This window comes from Mesoplodon densirostris, chromosome 3 (genome assembly GCF_025265405.1).
Source record: "Mesoplodon densirostris isolate mMesDen1 chromosome 3, mMesDen1 primary haplotype, whole genome shotgun sequence".
Taxonomy (NCBI): domain Eukaryota; kingdom Metazoa; phylum Chordata; class Mammalia; order Artiodactyla; family Ziphiidae; genus Mesoplodon; species Mesoplodon densirostris.
In genome coordinates, this window is record NC_082663.1 from 143,357,481 (window position 1) to 143,374,365 (window position 16,885).

General features: G+C 55.9%; 2 protein-coding genes across 3 annotated transcripts; one reads left to right on the top strand and one right to left on the bottom strand.

The window, feature by feature from the left end:
- Window positions 1-3,917: 3,917 nt before the first annotated feature.
- Window positions 3,918-7,053, bottom strand: TRIR (telomerase RNA component interacting RNase). 2 transcript variants are annotated; one of them, XM_060092205.1, is made up of 3 exons: window positions 6,630-7,044; window positions 4,654-4,731; window positions 3,918-4,349 (listed from the first exon to the last, which is right to left on the bottom strand). In XM_060092205.1, the coding sequence occupies exons 1-3, from the start codon at window positions 6,978-6,980 to the stop codon at window positions 4,242-4,244; spliced, it is 537 nt and encodes a 178-aa protein (XP_059948188.1). In that variant the 5' UTR covers window positions 6,981-7,044; the 3' UTR covers window positions 3,918-4,241. The 2 variants fall into 2 exon arrangements, with proteins under 2 accessions (XP_059948188.1, XP_059948189.1); XM_060092206.1 differs by lacking the exon at window positions 3,918-4,349 and having other exon boundaries at window positions 4,655-4,731; window positions 6,653-7,053.
- A 200-nt stretch (window positions 7,054-7,253) lies between these two features.
- Window positions 7,254-14,665, top strand: GET3 (guided entry of tail-anchored proteins factor 3, ATPase). The gene is made up of 7 exons (XM_060092207.1): window positions 7,254-8,679; window positions 9,490-9,637; window positions 12,382-12,530; window positions 12,625-12,775; window positions 13,525-13,632; window positions 13,724-13,921; window positions 14,323-14,665. Exons 1-7 carry the CDS (start codon window positions 8,519-8,521, stop codon window positions 14,452-14,454), a joined length of 1,047 nt encoding a protein of 348 aa, XP_059948190.1. The 5' UTR covers window positions 7,254-8,518; the 3' UTR covers window positions 14,455-14,665.
- Window positions 14,666-16,885: the final 2,220 nt, after the last annotated feature.

Below are 16,885 nucleotides of genomic sequence, written 5' to 3' on the forward strand. Positions count from 1 at the left end.
ATTTAAAATTTTAAACGAAATGAACTAATAAAATAAACGCTAGAGCAAAAGGCCTATCTCCTTTCGTTCCCTGAGGCTGAATGAGGTGAAACAGTTAAGGAAATTTAGGTAAGGAAAGGAAGACGAAAAAACACATTCCGTGATTCTTGCGCCGTCCGAGTACAAAGTAGGGCACCCCTTTTCTTTCTCTTAAGAGTAAAGCGGAGTAGGGAGGAGCATGAGCGTCCCCGTTTCCCCCTCCCCACGTCTCCGCCCTCCTGACAAAAAGTTGGGCGACCTTCTGCCCCTCGGAGCTTTAGTTCCCCATTTGTCGAATGGGTATAAGAATAGTTTGCTGGGTTAGAGATAATCCAAGTTAAGCATTACAAGACCTGCAGTAAATTGTTCTTCAAAAACTTGGCTTTTACTCCGAGGCTCAAGGCCGTCCTTTTACTGTATTTGGCCCCTCCCTAAACCAATATTTACTGAATTTACTGAATCAACTAGGGCTCTAATCCCAAAGAACAACCCAGCCCTGCCCTGAGGGACGTTTTGGCCTCGGGAGAGGCACAGGTCAATTCTTGCCCCAGCCTGGAGGAGGGGGACAGTTTTCTCAGTCCACTTGCCATCGGCAAAGTCAGTCCTAGCTCGGTTCATTCATGAAAAACAGGTACCTAAGGCCTCTCTTGCCGAATACTGGGGCCGCCGGGGTTTTGGGAAGGGTCAGCTGGCGCCAAACTCCACTTCAGGAGTTGGGATCCCTAAAATAGCGGACTGGATTCCCACCTCAGCCAGCTCCGCTAGACAGGAAATGGGTTTGAGGGACACATGCGGAAAGCCGCCGCCTTCGCATGCGCAACGGTCTTCCCTCGCGCATCGTGAGGGCCTAGAACTACAAATCCCATCTTGCCGTGCGCCCGCGTCGCCGCGCTTACGATCTCTGGCTGAGACTCGAATCTGAGGGGTTGGAGAGCCCCCCAGAGTTGGGCGTTGAGCACAAGGAAAAATGAGGCTGAGGGGCTGGGACGGGATCTGAAGGTTTCGGGAGAGGATGCGAACCGTAGGAGTTTTCTGCTCACGGTTGGGGGTTGCCTCAGACAAGGGTCAGGTGGGGAGCGAGTTGGAGATGCAGGAGAATTTGTTAATGCTCAGCCCCTACTATTAATATGTCTAGTGTCCAACGGCCCCGAGCAGGCCTCGGGGGAGAGAGGAGTCCGGGCAGAATAATGTGACCCCTGCTGCCTCTATAGTCCACAGTATTGGCCCTCGTGTGATCACAGGTCTTTCTTCCTCTCCCCAGATGGTGAATTTCAGTACTGAATCGAAAATCAAAAACAAAATTTTTCCCCGTATTTATTATGCACCTACTGCCTGTCAGTGTACAAGTGGTATTCTCACAACAGCGCTGTGCACGGCAAATTTACTTCAACTAGAAGCGCTCAGTGCAAAAAAGAAACTCAAAGAACTGATGCCCCACGGTGAATCTGAGATGGGAGACAAACAGCTCTCAGTTTACAACAGCCTCCCTGCCTGAGCATCTCATCACACTGCACCTTCCTATCAAGGTATTTCTCAAACACGGTCCCCAAACACAAGCCAATTGCTTCACCTAGAGAAGCAATAACAGCCACTTTGTCAGAGTTAACGATGGCTGTATGAACATTGCCCTTTAGAACTTCACTCTACGAGGAGTTTCAGTATTTTATCCCTACTTTATAGATGAAGAACCCGAACCACAAAAAGGCTGAATGACTTGCCCAAGATCACACAGCAAACAGACACCAGAATAGTTTGAAGCTGGGACTGTGTGACTCACCAGAACCTGAATTTGATTCTCCTCCCTCTTCACTTTCCCCAGGTCAGGGTAGGTGAGCTCAGTGAAAGGAGGTGCTGGGACGCCATCAGCTCCCTCTGCCTCCTGATACTCCATAATAGAGGCTGAGCTGCTGCAGGGGCGACCTACTTCTCCCACTTATGTTTCTTTTTAAAGATCCAGAGGCTGTGGGTGGCTTTGAGGGAGGAGGAGGTAGAGTTGGCTCCATTGGCTTCCTATGTCCTCACCCCCACACTACATCCCCAAGGTTAAAGTCACACTTGGGGCAGCTCAGCATCCTGAAAGTAGGAGGGAGACCTTTGAGGTGATGTGGAAAATAAACCAGACAAGACTTACAGTGTGTTAGCAGGAAGTGAGGGGGGACATGTTGCCTGTTCCAAAGGCTGTTTGCTCACTCTTCAAGCCGGGCGTGGTTTCAGCTCAGGGTCTTTGCACCTGCTGTTCCTTTAGCCTGAACACTCTTCCAAGGACCATCTTCACTGCCTGCCCCACCTCCTTCGGGACTTGGAACAAATGGGGTGGCCATTCCCGACCAACTTAAAGTTGCCATCTCTCCCACTCTCTTCACAGTCCCCCTTTCATGCTTTTTTCCCCAGCCACAGAATGTATAGCCATGTGGTGTTCTGTATTTTGTTTCTTGTCTGTTTCCCCCAACCAGAATGTTCGCTCCACTAGGACAGGGAGTTTGGTGTTTTGGTGCTCAGTATTTGGAATGCCCCACGCCCCACAGGTTGAATCCGGCAGTGTGAGGCTGGGTAGGTGCTACCTCAGCCCTCCTCCCCCTGCCTCTACGGTGGTTGAGGGCCAAGCACATGGTTACCACCTGATCCTGAGAGTCATGATGCTCCCCTGTTGTAAGAGGGATGGGAGCCTGGCCCTAGGATGGGCAGGAGTGCCGAGGTGCTCAGCATTCGTGCCTGGAAAGGCCTGGGAGATGGGCCCACAGCTGGGGGGCCTAGATGTTGCTCCAGGTCTAATAGGTTTGAAAAGGGGTCAGGAGACAAGGACATCTTAAAACATTTGTGGGCTCCAGGGAAAGCAGGCAGCCAGGCAGCCATCAGCTCCAGCAGGATGAGCAATGAGGCCAGGAAGACACAGAAGTACAAGGAGTACTGGAGGGGCACTAGGGATATCAGGTTTCCTTTAGGACACCTTGTCCCCTGATATATCAACTGTCATGTTCCGCAAGGTGGGACAAACAAGCCCTTTCCATGGAAGGGCTACAGGTAGCTGGCAGGACAGAGCAGCCCCACGGGAATCCAGATCCTAGCCCTCTTTACTTCCTCCACTGCCAACACCCCATCACCTCCCCTTGCCTGATCATGGCCTGGCCTCCTCCATCTCCCAGGTTCTGCCCAGACCCCTTCAGCCAGAGGGATCCTGTTAAGACATACTGAATAAAACACATCATGTTGCTCCTTACCTCACAACCCCCCCAAAGGTTTCTCACCCAAATTCTCACCCTAGCACACAAGGCTCTGCATATAATCCACCCATGCTCCTCACTCAGCCAGCTCCAGTCACAGGGGCCTCCTCAAAGCTCCCCATAAGGGCCAGGCACTCTCCCTATCTTTATGCTGGCTGTTCACTACCCCTGGGACAGGCTTTCTCACCTCCCTCAGGACTCTGGTCAAATGTGTCAACTAAAATAGACCCCTCCCTGCAGCCCCTAACCTGTCCTTCTTCGCAGTCACCTCCCAAAATGGCTTCCCCCTTTCATCTGTGTCTGTTTCCTTCCACAATGGCAGGGAGCATGCATGGTCTGTTCTGTTCACTGCAGCAGCCACAGGGCACAGAAAAACCCAGGCACACCAGAGGTGCTCAGTGTCTTCTGATCTGAACAAACTGACAGCTTTGGCCCAGCCCAAATGGGACTGTGAAGAGACACTGAACAAGAACACCCAACAGTGGGGGGGAAGTCAGGGGTGAGACCTGAGGAGAGTTCAGGCCTACAGGAGGTGATGCACCCTCGTTCTCCCCCTACACCCCCAAATCCCTCCCTCACTGGGCCAGATCCAGGCTTTGGTGGGTGCAGTGCCAGCCATGAGGGGTGGGCTTAGGTTGGAGAACAGCAAAGAAGGCAAACCAAGCACACAGCTCCAGCACTAGGTCAAGTTCTTTACTTCCCAGAAGTGATGGCTAAAGGGAGGGAGGAGAGGGTGAGAAGAGGAAGACAGAAAGAGCCAGAGAGAGGGAGGAGCTGGGAAGACAGGGGACAGTAAACCACTGTTCTATGAAGTCTCAGGAGGCAAGTGCTCAAGGTAAAAAAGAGTCCTGGAGAATTGTCCGCAGCTGCGGCAGCTGCGGGAAGCATCTCGGTTTCCTTCTGTATATAAGTCCTTGGGGGAAAAAGGCTGCCGCGCTGCCGCTGCATTAAATAGTTATGTACATCGCAGAGTCCCAGGCCGTGGGCAGGCAGGGAGGGGGGTCATTTCACCAGGGGCCGAGTTTTATCATCATCGCCGCACTGGTGGGCTTTGTACTTTTTCACCTCTGCCATGTACTTGGCCCATGCATCACCTTTACTTGTTAATACCTGTTGGGGGGAGGGGAGGGACACACGGGGGTTGGGAAGGAGATGCCAAGGAGGCCAGGAACCAGGGTCAGGACTGTCCTGAGACAGCTGACCCACCCACAGAGTCACCGCAAAGGTCTTGGGTGTGAGGTAAAGATATGGAGAATCAAGTTATCTGGGAACTTTGTTGAAAGCCCTCCTCCCCCACCCAGTACACCCATCCAAGGGCTAGATACTGAGGAGGGAGGGACAGGGCACCTGGGCCAGGAACTGAGGCTGGAAGGAAAAGGCAACGTGGGCGGCCCCCCATACCCAGCCTGCTCACCTCATCCTCCGTCTTCTGCTTCTTGGCTACTATTCCCGTCTTGAGGGCTAGTTTGTTCCCGCCTCTGCGCTTGCCCACCTGGGTGAAGGGACAGAAGACTGCAACGGTTACAGGAGCCGGGGCCCGCCCTTGGCGGCGCTGAGGCCCACTACACCTTCCTAGCCCGGCCCGGTGGCCCGTCCCGACGCCACGCCCAGCTCCACCAGCCGGCCGACCTGCGCAGCAATCAGAGAGGAGCACACGCGACTCAGCGCCTGCCCTGGGCCCATGATGCCCAGGCAGTCCTGGGCCCCCGGGCTGCCCTCCCAGGGAGAGAAAAGAATTCCCACATCGGTGGGGACGAGCGCTGTCCTCACCCTCCCCTAGTAGAAACCACACAGGCAGCAACAGCTCCCTTTATTGAGCACTTACTGTATGCTAAGCCCTGTGCCAAGTGCTTTGGATATACTATCTCCTTCCATTTTCACAGTCACCTTACGATGAAGGTTACCATCCCCATTGTAAAGATGAGGAAACATCTCTGAAAAGGAGAAGCCTGTATCCTGGATCATGCCAACAGCAAACAGTGGAGCTGGATTCAGGGTGAGGTGTGTCTAGGCCACAGAGCAGCATCCTTAACCACCAAGCAACACTGTTGCCCTACATGTAACCGGGCCCGGCCTCTTTGAGGATGCTCCTGCAAATGGCCCCTTGCTGAACAAATGAAACAGGCAGTGACAACTACTGCTATTCTCACTCACAGAGGGGCACTCGGCCTCCACCCAGTTCTCACACCAGCCCAGGTCCTGCCACTTCCCCTTCCTCAAACATAAGTCTTACTCTGAACTTTCATCCTGGTCCTCTGTTTTCTCCCACAGACTTGAGGGTTTCTTGTGCCCCAGGGGCTGCAACAGGCTTTACGGACATCCCATCCCTATCCCTCAGCCAGGCATTAAGTGACCTGTGCTGCTGGGACTATTCTCACACTCATTTCTGACGGATGAAGAAACCTGACCCCCAGTTCGTTACTCTCACACCACACTTTTCTCTCCATACCACAGGAACTTGCTCTCAACACCAGAGACAAAGCAAGCTCAGAGTTGACAATCAATATAGGTACCATTTCTTTGGCCTAGAGTTTCTCAATCGCATATACTAGTGACATTTTGAACTGGATCATTTTTGTTGGGGAGGGGGAGACGGTTGTTCTGCACATTGTAGGATGTTGAGCACCATTCCTGCCCTCTACTCATAAATGTCAATAGCACTCCCTCCCCCAGTTCTGACAACCAAAATATCTCCAGACTTTGCCAAATGTGGGGATGATGTGCGGAGAATCGTCCCCAGTTGAGAACCACTGGTTTAGCCCTTCCTATAAGAAAGGCCCAGTGCTAATCACATCAGAAGATGCGATGATGCCCATTTCTGCAAGCAGGGAAAATGAGGTTAGGCCACATCAGACGCCCCAGGAAAGCAGAGATGCCTGTCATAATCAACACAGCATACCCATGACCTAGCACACTGCCCAGCAAAAGGTAAGGTGCTCAATAAATGGACACTGGACGAATGAGACTCAGGGAAGTCCAGCAAATCTCCTAGGGTCACACAGTAAGCAGTCTGAGTCTCTCATCCACACAGCTCAGAGTCCAGACTTGACTATGCCCCCCATCCCCACAGTGGGAGATGGTCCCAGTATCCAAAGTTCGGGATTCCACTCAAACAGGAATCCTGGTATCCTGGTTTCCCCATCCTCGGAGCGCTGTTAATAATGGAATTCCCCCCAGCTCCCAGTTCTTGCGGGCATACTGCAGGGGTCCCCACCTCCGCCCCCAGACCTCTCTCGTCGAGAATCCAGTTTCCGAATCCTCAGCGGGTGACCCGGACGGCTCCCTCATCGGGGTCGGAGGGTGGACCTGGATCCCGATCCCCTTTCTCGAGCCCGATTCCCCCTGCCAAGGAAGGCCCTGGCGCCCGCCCCCACCCCCGCGGCTCCTTACGAAGCTGAGCGTAGGGCCCGGGCCGCCCTTCCTCTTCGGATCCCCGAGACCCGCGGCGGCGGCGGTGGCCGGCTGGTCGGTTCGCTGCGGGCCCGGGGGCGGCTCTTCCTGCCGCTGCCGCTGCTCCTCCTCCATCTTCCGCTTGAACAGCTCCAGGAAGCTGCCGTCGTTGGCGAACAAGTTCACGCCGCCCGACACCGGGCTCGAACCCGAGCCCGACACTTCATCATCCCCGCTCTCGGGCGACGTCCCGGGCCCGGACTCAGCCCATCGGCTCCCGCCGCCGCCGCCGCCCGCGGGGCCCGGCGCCTCCCGGCCCGGAGGTTCCGCCCGTCTCCCTCGGGCAGCCATTTTGTCGCCAGGTACCTCGCAAAGGATTCCGGGAAGGCCGCTCCGGGCCCGCGCTTGGCGCCAGACTTGCCTCGTCCCGGGCAATGCATGCCGGGAAGACCGGTCTGGCCCTCAGGCATCCGCAGTGGAGGCGGGGCATGAGGGGCGGGGTGAATGAGGAGCAAGGTTTGACGCTACGCGCCGGGGGGCAGACGCCCCGCCCCGCCCCCGCCCCGCGGATCGTTATAGCCCTGCTAGACTCCCGCAGACGTTACGCAGAGAAGGTTTCTTCCGGAATGAGACTATTGTCTGCGCCTGGGGCTGTAGCGGGCTCTCGGAGTGAGGTTCCCGCTTGGGACTTGGGGGCGTATTAGCTTTTCGCAGCTAGAATCCACTTCTGGCACCAGGGATAATCTCAGTGAGGGATGGGACCTCGCCTGAGGCTGTGTGCTCAGCTGACACCTCGGAAGCTGGGTCCCTAACTAGAACTAACTAGAGGGCGTATCTAGCCTGGGCCCCCAGCATAGAAATGGGGGTGTCTCTGGATTGGGTACCTGTCTCTGGGGTGGAGCTTTTATTTGGGAATAGAGACACAGCTGACTCCAAGGAGCTGGGGTCCCCATTTGAAAGTCAGGGTATTATTTTATGTGCTAGAGTACTCAAATGAAACCGAGGATATTTCTAGGCTGGAGTCTCCATCTAAGAGTGTCCGCTGAGGGCCTGGGACCCAGCCTGTATTCCTGCCCAGGGCACAGTTTCAGAGAATTGGCTGAACTGGAGTTTCCCCTCGCACAGAGAGCAAACTGGAAGGAGGTTTTCGGGAACAGGGTCCCTTCTACGACAAGGAGCGCAGTTGCAAGAGTTGTCCCTGCCCTGTCCTGTCCTGCATGGGGGCTCAGGGCTCACTGGACAAGGACCTGCGGACCTCGCCCACAACTGGAGTCGCCCTCCCTCTAATCCACTAGCAGCCCCGTGACCGTCTCCAGCCAACGAATCGGTTTGTTTATGATTGGTTTGCGTCAGGAGCCCGGTGGTTCCCAGCCAATTGAATAACACAAGAGACGGACCTGAGGCGGTGTTGGGACCCAGGTTGGAGAATAGGGGGGGAATGATCGACATGAAGTTGAGCCTATGGAGTCAGGTCAGGGTGGACCTCGGATCTAACTTCTTGAAAAAGGTATGCAGCGGGTGTTTGGCCGGTTGCTAAGGCGAGGTTGCCGGCTACCGGGACCTGAGAGTGATTGGTAAAAGTAAGAAAAGATGTAGCCAATGAAAGGAGCGCTGCAAGACTTAGGGGCCAATCAATAAAGGGGAGTAGCCTGGGATGTACCAATATGTTAATTAGGCGGGGGGAGTCTTTGAAGAAAATATAGACAAGAGGCTGAAAAACTGAACCTTGGAAGGGGAAGACGTTGGAAATATAGCTTCTATTAGCTCCTGAAAGTTAGGCCATGAGAAAATTGTTCAATCTTCTAGCCTTGATGGTGTTGTGATAGGAAATTTCCCCTGTAGGTGCTTTGCATGGTGCGCTCCGCTTGATCACGTGAGCCGTTTCCAAGATGGCGGCGGGGGTGGCCGGGTGGGGGGTTGAGGCAGAGGAGTTCGAGGATGCCCCTGATGTGGAGCCGCTGGAGCCCACGCTTAGCAACATTATCGAGCAGCGCAGCCTTAAGTGGATCTTCGTCGGGGGCAAGGGTGGTGTTGGAAAGACCACCTGCAGGTAAGGAGGCTGCGATGGTGGCCGGGAAAACGGGTGGGATGTACCACAGGGCGAAGGGGAGGCCAAGGACCGGGTCTTCCACCACCAGCCGTGCAAGAGGGCTGGGCTGGGGCCTTCCGGGTTGTACTCTTCGGAAGTTATCTGGAGCAGATGGAAGCTACCTCCTGAATACAGGCCTGTTCAAGGGCTGAACCACATTGGATCCAGCGCACGGGAGCCTGGAGAGCGTTTAGATGTCCCAATCAGCTAGACTGTACCAGAGTGAGCCCAGAGTAGGGGGAGGGGCAACGGGGCGACCTGTCCTAGTCTGGTGAACCTTGCCATTCTATGCCCACGTGGGGGTGGGGGTGGGAGTGGAAGGCAGGAGAGAGGGCACATGATCAGACTACCCATTCAGCTGGGAAGAGGGGGAGGGGTCCCCGGGGCAAATTACCCTGGACAAGTGGACTGAACTATCGAATTTAGCAGGAGGTGCAAAGGACCCCATAGCTTAGAGTTGAGGGAGGGGACACAGGGTCAAGTTGGCTGGATAGCTGGACCATGTTACTTTGTGCCACCAAGGAAGCAGGCGGGACGGACACATTCAGTTGAACCTTACCACTATATAGCCAGCTGGAGGGCTCAGTAGGTGAGGTCTGATAGGGTCCCTCTGCAGGGATTGAGGCTTGATCCCACAGTCATCCGTACTCTTCTCTCAAGGCCCTTGCTGATCCAGGTCCCCTGCTCCTGGGACCCTTCTTCTCCCCATGCAGACCTAAGGAGCACAGCCTAACCCTTCACTTCCCACCTTTTGGCCTTTCCCTTGCCCAGCTGCAGCTTAGCAGTCCAGCTATCCAAGGGGCGGGAGAGTGTTCTGATCATCTCCACTGACCCAGCCCACAATATCTCTGATGCATTTGACCAGAAGTTCTCCAAGGTGCCTACCAAGGTCAAAGGCTATGACAACCTCTTCGCCATGGTGAGTGCAGCAGGGCTCAGCGCCCCCCCCCCCGCCCCAGCTCTGGCAAAGGCACCTTCAGGCCTTTCCTGTGAACACCCACCATCAGCTACCATGTCGTGCCCATTCTCCATCCTCTGTCTCTCCACTTTCACTCCTTCTTCAACATACCCACAGGGGAATGAGTGAGGAACGTTTGTGGAACAGAAAGGAAGCCAGAGTGACTGGAGCTTAGTGAGCAAGGGAAGGGAGGGAGACATTGATCAGGACCACATGGTGTAGGACCTTGCAGCCCACTGAGATCAGTTTAGCTTTGTTTCCAAGTTAATGGGAAGCTGTTTGTTTTAAGCAGAGTAATGTCATGGCCAAATTCGTTTTCCAAAAAGTTCCCTGTAGTTCTCATGCAGAAATTGGATTGTAAGTCAAGGATGGAAACAAGGAGACTGGGACAGTGACCAGGCTAGGAATGATGGCAGCCCAAAATTGGGAGGAGGGGTGAGAAGTGGTCAAATTTGGGATGTATTTTGGAATTAAAGCAATTTAACTGCTTGGTTGTAATGGGTGAGAGAAAGAAATGAATTAAGTATAAGTACATGTCTTAGTTGGCTCCCTGGGCAGCTGAGGTGGGGAAGACTGGGAGAGGAGCAGGTTTAGGAGGCCAAAAGTCAGGAATTTTATTTGGCCACAATGAGACCAAGGTGCCCACTGGTCATCCAAGTGGAGACATCAGGACAGCAGCTTAGTTATGTGAACCTAGAGCTCAGAGGAGGTTGGCGTTGATTTGAGAGTCATTGTCCCAAGGGTGGTATTTAAAGCTGTGTGAGTGAAGGAGCGCGTGAAAGAATAAAGAGGCCCAGAAACAACCCCGGGGGCACATCAGCATTTAGGGTCCAGCAGAGGAGGAAGAACCATTGAAAGAGGCCGAGAAGGAGCCACAGGTGAGGTGGGAGGAAAGCAAGAGAGTGTGGGCTCCTAAGCTCCAGGAGGACAAAGGGACTAGGGCAGAAAGGTTGTCGGCTCTAGCAGGCACATCAGTTTTAAGCAGATCACCCTGGGAATGGGGGCAGAAGCCTGCCTGGAATGGGTGAGCTGAGGTGGACACAGTGATCACCATGATGAGAGCAGAGAAATGAGCATGGCCGTCCCTGGAGAGGGAAGGGAATGAGGGTTAAGGAAGGCTTTTCTGAGGAAGGAGATGCTAGTGTATGTTTGTTTGCTGCTGCACATGCTTCAGGAAATTCCCTGGTGGTCCAGTGGTTAGGACCCTGGGCTCTCACTGCGAAGGGCGCAGGTTCAACCCCTGGTCAGGGAACTTAAGATCCCACAGGCTGTGCGGTGCAGCCGGAGGGAAAAAAAAAAGCTTCAACTGGGAGGGACAAGTGATGTTGCAGGAAGGAGTAAGGATGCCGGCTGAGGACGGGCCTCAGGCAGGCGTGAGCTCGCTCCAGCGCACAGACCCAGGACTTGGGCTCTGCCAGGACCAGGGGCTTAGAAGGAATGTGGGGGGACTGGGGCGTTTCCTGGGAGGAAATGAGGGCGTTGGCAGCCAGTGGCTTCGCTTTCTCACTGAGGCACAGGCAAGGCACAGGCCTCAGCAGAGGGTGAGGGGCACACGGGCCAGAAGGGGTTTGAGGAGGGAGAAGATGTGGCATTAACATTCCCATGGGTGGATTTTCTGGCTCGTCGAGTGCCTGTTGGAGATTTGTGATCAGGAATGGGGAGCAAGGTTGAGTTCTTCGTCTGGGGCGTTCCCCTGATGTTCACCTCGGTGTAGCCATGCCGGCGTGCTGCGAATAACCAGGATGGGGCTTTTGCCAACCACAGAGGGAGAAGGGAGTGTTTGCAGAGGCATCTTGTGGAGACTGGGCTGGATGAGAGTGCCGCCCAAGAGGGACACTGACGGTGAACAAGCGGGCAGAGGTGCGGGGATGAGGTGGCCCAGGAAGGTCTAGAATAACAGGAAATGAGAAGGCTGGGGTCAGAGAGTGGCCTGGTGACTGGGAACAACCCATCAAGGGTGTGACTGTGGCGGGGTGATGTGTGGACAAGCTCCCTGCAGGGAAACGACCTCTGAGGCCAGGGAGTGGAGGGCTTCACCACAGGAAACATGAAGTCAAGTAGAAGAGGTGACACAGGCTGGAGATAGAGAGGCAATGGGTGCAGGACGGGCCAGGGACCCCAGGCTTGGTCATCTCCTTCATGGAATCTGCATCCATGTTGAGGACCTACTCTGTGCCAGACACTTCCAGGCACTGGGGACACAGCAGTGAACAAGACAGAAAAACCCCTGCCCTTGTGGGGCCGGCATTCTGGTTAGGGAGACAGGCGAAAATCATGCTAAGTAAACCATGTGAGGAGAGGCCAGATGTTAAGAAGAAAGGAAGGCAGGGCAGAGGGGGCTAGGGCTGCACTGTTAGATTGGGCGGTCAGGGAAGACTCATGTTAGAGGAATGATCTGGAAGAGGTCACAGGCCCGGGTCGGGGAACAGCCCGTGAGAAGGCACTGCAACGCACTCTGGCTTCCCTCTGGGACACTGAGCACAGCTGGCGATTTTCCATCTGCTTGAGAAAGACTTTTAACAATCTGTGCTACCACCCGAGACCTTAAGCGCCTAAGGGAAGGGCCAGGGCACCTCAGGGGTCTCCCCAGCTGTGACCTGATGAAGGGCTGTGCTCAGGGCGCCCCACAGGCTCCCTCGGGCTCTGTGCCCAGGTGGGAAGGCTCCAGCAACAGCAGCCTGAGTCTTGACCCTCTCGGCCCCCAGGAGATTGACCCCAGCCTGGGTGTGGCGGAGCTGCCGGACGAGTTCTTTGAGGAGGACAACATGCTGAGCATGGGCAAGAAGATGATGCAGGAAGCCATGAGCGCCTTCCCAGGCATCGATGAGGCCATGAGCTATGCAGAGGTCATGAGGTCAGGCCTGGGGGGGGGACTCTGGGTGCCCGGCGCTGCCTGGGGCTAGGGTGGAAGAGGGGGCAGAGCAGGCCTGATCCTCGTCTCCCCGCAGGCTGGTGAAGGGCATGAACTTCTCGGTGGTGGTGTTCGACACAGCGCCCACAGGCCACACGCTAAGACTGCTCAACTTCCCCACCATCGTCGAGCGGGGACTAGGCCGCCTCATGCAGATCAAGAACCAGATCAGCCCCTTCATCTCACAGGCAGGCAGAGCCCCAGGGCATCCAGGAGTCCCCTGAATCAGAGTGGGCCCCCGGACCCCTAGATGTGCAGTGACAAAGGCATTTCCCACATACGCTGTCAGTCAGCGCTTCCCAGTGGGTGGGATGGATCTTCACTGCGGGGGGACTGTTCCCCCTACTCCGCAGCACTCAGTGTCCCCGCCTCCACCCGCTGAGTGCCCCAGACAGAGCTTGAAAGCACATATCCCAGAGCCAGGTGGCCCAGGTTCGAATGCTTTGCACTCTGGTGTGACACAGCTGTGTGACCTCAGGTCACTTCCCCTCTCTGGGCCTTATCTGTCGAATGGAGAGCGTGCGAATCCCCCCCATGGGTTATTATTAGCACGACATGACAAGCCTGATGCCTTCACACTTTTGCACACCACTGCCACCTCCTTGGTTGTGTGTGGTCCCCCGGCGGGGACCTGTGCCTCAGTCACGTTTGTGGGGCACTTAACTGTGTGCCAGATACTGTTCCAAGCACGTGACATGTCATATAGCACAACAGCTCTACACATGAGGAAACTGAGGCTCTGGGAGGTCAAGCTAACCTGGCCACAGTCCCGCAGAAATGGCAGAGCTAGGGTTGGACCCCTGCGATCTGCTCAAGGGCCCACACCTTTAACCACTGGGAGGTGTCAGGAGTTGTCCCCCGGGTGTCTAGTGAGCCCAACCCAGGGAGTATAGTGCGCCCCAGGTAAACCATGAGCCCTCTCACATCGTCCCCACAGATGTGCAACATGCTGGGCCTCGGGGACATGAACGCAGACCAGCTGGCCTCCAAGCTGGAGGAGACGCTGCCTGTCATCCGCTCCGTCAGCGAGCAGTTCAAGGACCCTGTGAGTTGCGGTTCAGGCGGGCGGCAAGAAGCTCAGGGGAAAGAGACAGGGCTGAAATCGGCCCCTCCCTGCCCTCTCTTGGATCCTGCAGGAGCAAACCACCTTCATCTGTGTGTGCATTGCTGAGTTCCTGTCCCTGTATGAAACGGAGCGGCTGATCCAGGAGCTGGCCAAGTGCAAGATCGACACGCACAACATCATTGTCAACCAACTCGTCTTCCCTGATCCCGAGAAGCCCTGCAAGATGTGTGAGGCCCGCCACAAGATCCAGGCCAAGTATCTGGACCAGGTGCGCACACCCACCCTCCCGCCCAGCCCTCATACCTCTGACCCTGGAAGCTGGGGTCGGGCCCAGCCCAGCCAAGGCACTGCTGACCTTCTACTGTATTCTCTGACCTTTTGCTCCAGCCCACCTTCTGTCCCTCGCCCCAACCCCCTGCCCTTCACCCACTGCTTCAGACCTTCTGATTCTGGCCCTCATAGACTGGCTGGCCTGGCCTGGATACCTCTCCCCCTGGGGAGTGGGAGGTCCAGCCCAGTGGTCTCTGACCTCACTGGCGCCACTCCCACCTATGGCCCTGTGAAGCCCTTGCTCATCTTCTCTCCCGGACTCTGGGAGACCCCTGGCCCGACCCTTGACGTTGACCACCTTCCGTCCCTGCCGCCCTCTGCCCTCTACCCCCGCCGCAGATGGAGGACCTGTACGAAGACTTCCACATCGTGAAGCTGCCGCTGCTGCCCCATGAGGTGCGGGGGGCGGACAAGGTCAACACCTTCTCTGCTCTTCTCCTGGAGCCCTACAAGCCCCCCAGTGCCCAGTAGCACCACCACCAGCCCCAGCTGCTGCCATTTCACACTCACCCGCCACCCGCCGGGGCAGAGTTTGCACAGAGTTCCCCCATAATACAGGGGAACCACTTGGGGGAAGGGAGGCGGGGAGGGGGTCTTTTCCCCCTGGTGGGGCTGGGGGAGCTGTAGCTGCCCCCGCACCTCTCCCCGCCTCTCCTCCCTCAATAAAATGATCTTAAACGACTGTGGATGTTGACATGGCGGGGTTGGGGCCTAGTACCTCCATGTACATTTGCAAAGGTTGTACACTGCACAAAGATGTCACATCCAGAGAGGCACAGATGTATGTTTAGGTCTCTCACAACAAGAGACCTAATAGAGATACGTGTTTATTGTGGTAATTTTGGAAGGAGGGTCCTTCTGTAAAGGGTTGCCTTTTTCTAGCTCTATATGGGTAAGGGTGTCCTCTGGGGCTGTAAAGCCTGGAGTAGAAGAAAGGGGCATCTGCCCACTTCCTTCATGGCTCAGAGCGTGGGAACGGGGAGGCCCCTTGGCCAGCCCCAGGCTGGTAGGGAGCGGATTAGGTCGGCAGCGGGCCCAGCACTGCCTGCTGTTTGGTTTGGGAATTAGTGGGCACCCTGGGCAGAGGCTGGGCCTGCCAGACTGCGGATTAACAGTCTCCACCCCCACCCCCCCAATTCCTGTTACATAGAATGGCATCAGCCCCTCCCAGCACAGGGCTGCAACAGGGGGGCTGATGAAGGGGCAGGATGACAAAGGACTCAGGCTGGACGGACCCTGAAGTCCTGTCCTGCCCCCAGAGCAGTCTCACTGAGTGGCCTGCCGCCTGTTTCCTGCAGTTTGAGCTTCAGTCCCCTAAAATGGAGACAGAAGTGTGGCCATTCATAGGGCCATGGCACAAATTCACCTGACCCTGGAAGGGTTAGCAAACCAGCCTGAAAGGCATAAAGCAGCCCCCCTTCTCTCCTTCACTCCTCCCTCTGCCACTGCCTGGACAGTCACTGTCATCCCCAAGACCCAGGACTGGCATGACCTTGGGCGTTTGCAAGTTCCGAGCTGGAGCTGGATGGGGGTGGCGGGGGAAAGGGGGTGACTGAGGACACACATGAGTCAGGAAGTGGTGTTCAGACGGTGCACACCCAGGGTCTAGGCATGCCAGGGTGTGTGTGTCAGGGGAATGCAACCACGAGCCTAGACGTGTCCCCCCAATTCAGTCAGGTGTACACAAGCCCATGTGGGCACGTCCACATTGAGGAGGTGCTTGTAAACGAGCATGGCAGTGCAGCCCATGGCAGGACCCCAGGCTCCGAACCAAACTGCCTGGGTTCAAATCCCAGCTGTGCCATGAACAGGCTGTGCGTCCTCTGAGCCTCAGTTTCCCTACCTGGATAGCGGGAATTAGGAACACAAACTTCACATTGCCTGCTTGTGAGGACGCAATGAAATGAAATAGGTAACGCCTTTACAGTGGCCCCAGGCGTGTACCTGCCAAGGACTATTTGTTACTGTTCACTGTAACAATTAGTAAGCATGTGAACTAGCCCGGGCAACCCGCCTCTGCCCCAGCAGGGGTCCAGCAGGCGGAGTGTGTGGGGACAGTGAGCTGGGGGAGGGGAGATGAGCACGGGGGTCGATGGGGGCTGTGGAGGGGAGGGCTGGCTGCAGTATGTGAGGATACATCCAAGGGAATAGGGGTCTCTGGTCAGGTATGGAGCCCATCAACCTGAAGCCTGTCGCCTCCCCAGTTCCCGTAGCTAGCAGCATCACCCCTCATCCTCTTTTATGTGCTGTCCAGCAGCTGGAGAGCAGAGGCACGGGTCCGAGTACAGCCAGTCCGAGCTGGTTCCTAACTACCCCGGGCTGGGCAGACACCTGCCAGATTAGGAACACAGCGTCCTGGCTGGCCGGACCTTCGGGGGCAGGGTCGAGCGGAGCCATGTGCACTCCTGGTGCTGGGGTGGACTTGAGAGGCTCAGGGGCACCCCAGGGCGCCCCTCTTGGAGCTGAAACTCTGAGCATCTGCCCCTCCCACACTGGGCTATGCATTCAGTGGTGAGGATGGAGGGTTGTTTGTGCCAGGCTAGAGTGCCCCCTTTGTAGGTGTGTCCGTAAAGGGAGAACATCTGTCCTGTATCCATGCCAAATGTGGGGACAAGGTTTTGTGTCCCTGAGCTTGTGTGTTCATGACAACGCCCAAAGTGTCTGAGACCCAGGGTGTGTGTTTGCCTGCCCATCGCCGCCCGCAGTGAGGGGGTGTTGGGGAGGGTGTGTCTTACGTATTGATGTACAAATAAATGCAGGTGAGTTTCATGAGGGGTTATGGCCTGACTCCATCTGGATGTGACCCTCTGGGTCTGTGGGACTGTTGGGAGGGGTCGATGTTGTATGAGTGTGTCTTTGCTACATTGGCATATCAAAGGGACTCCCTAGGACCCGGCTCTGA

Excerpts from the sequence above, each read along its gene's own strand:
- GET3 (XM_060092207.1), top strand. The coding sequence starts at position 8,519 with ATGGCGGCGGGGGTGGCCGGGTGGGGGGTTGAGGCAGAGGAGTTCGAG. Across the intron at positions 12,776-13,524 it reads TCAGCCCCTTCATCTCACAG|ATGTGCAACATGCTGGGCCT; the intron begins GCAGGCAGAGCC and ends TCGTCCCCACAG. Across the intron at positions 13,633-13,723 it reads GCGAGCAGTTCAAGGACCCT|GAGCAAACCACCTTCATCTG; the intron begins GTGAGTTGCGGT and ends TGGATCCTGCAG.
- TRIR (XM_060092205.1), bottom strand. The coding sequence starts at position 6,980 with ATGGCTGCCCGAGGGAGACGGGCGGAACCTCCGGGCCGGGAGGCGCCG. Across the intron at positions 4,732-6,629 it reads CGGGCCCTACGCTCAGCTTC|GTGGGCAAGCGCAGAGGCGG; the intron begins GTAAGGAGCCGC and ends CCCTTCACCCAG. Across the intron at positions 4,350-4,653 it reads AGCAGAAGACGGAGGATGAG|GTATTAACAAGTAAAGGTGA; the intron begins GTGAGCAGGCTG and ends TCCCCCCAACAG.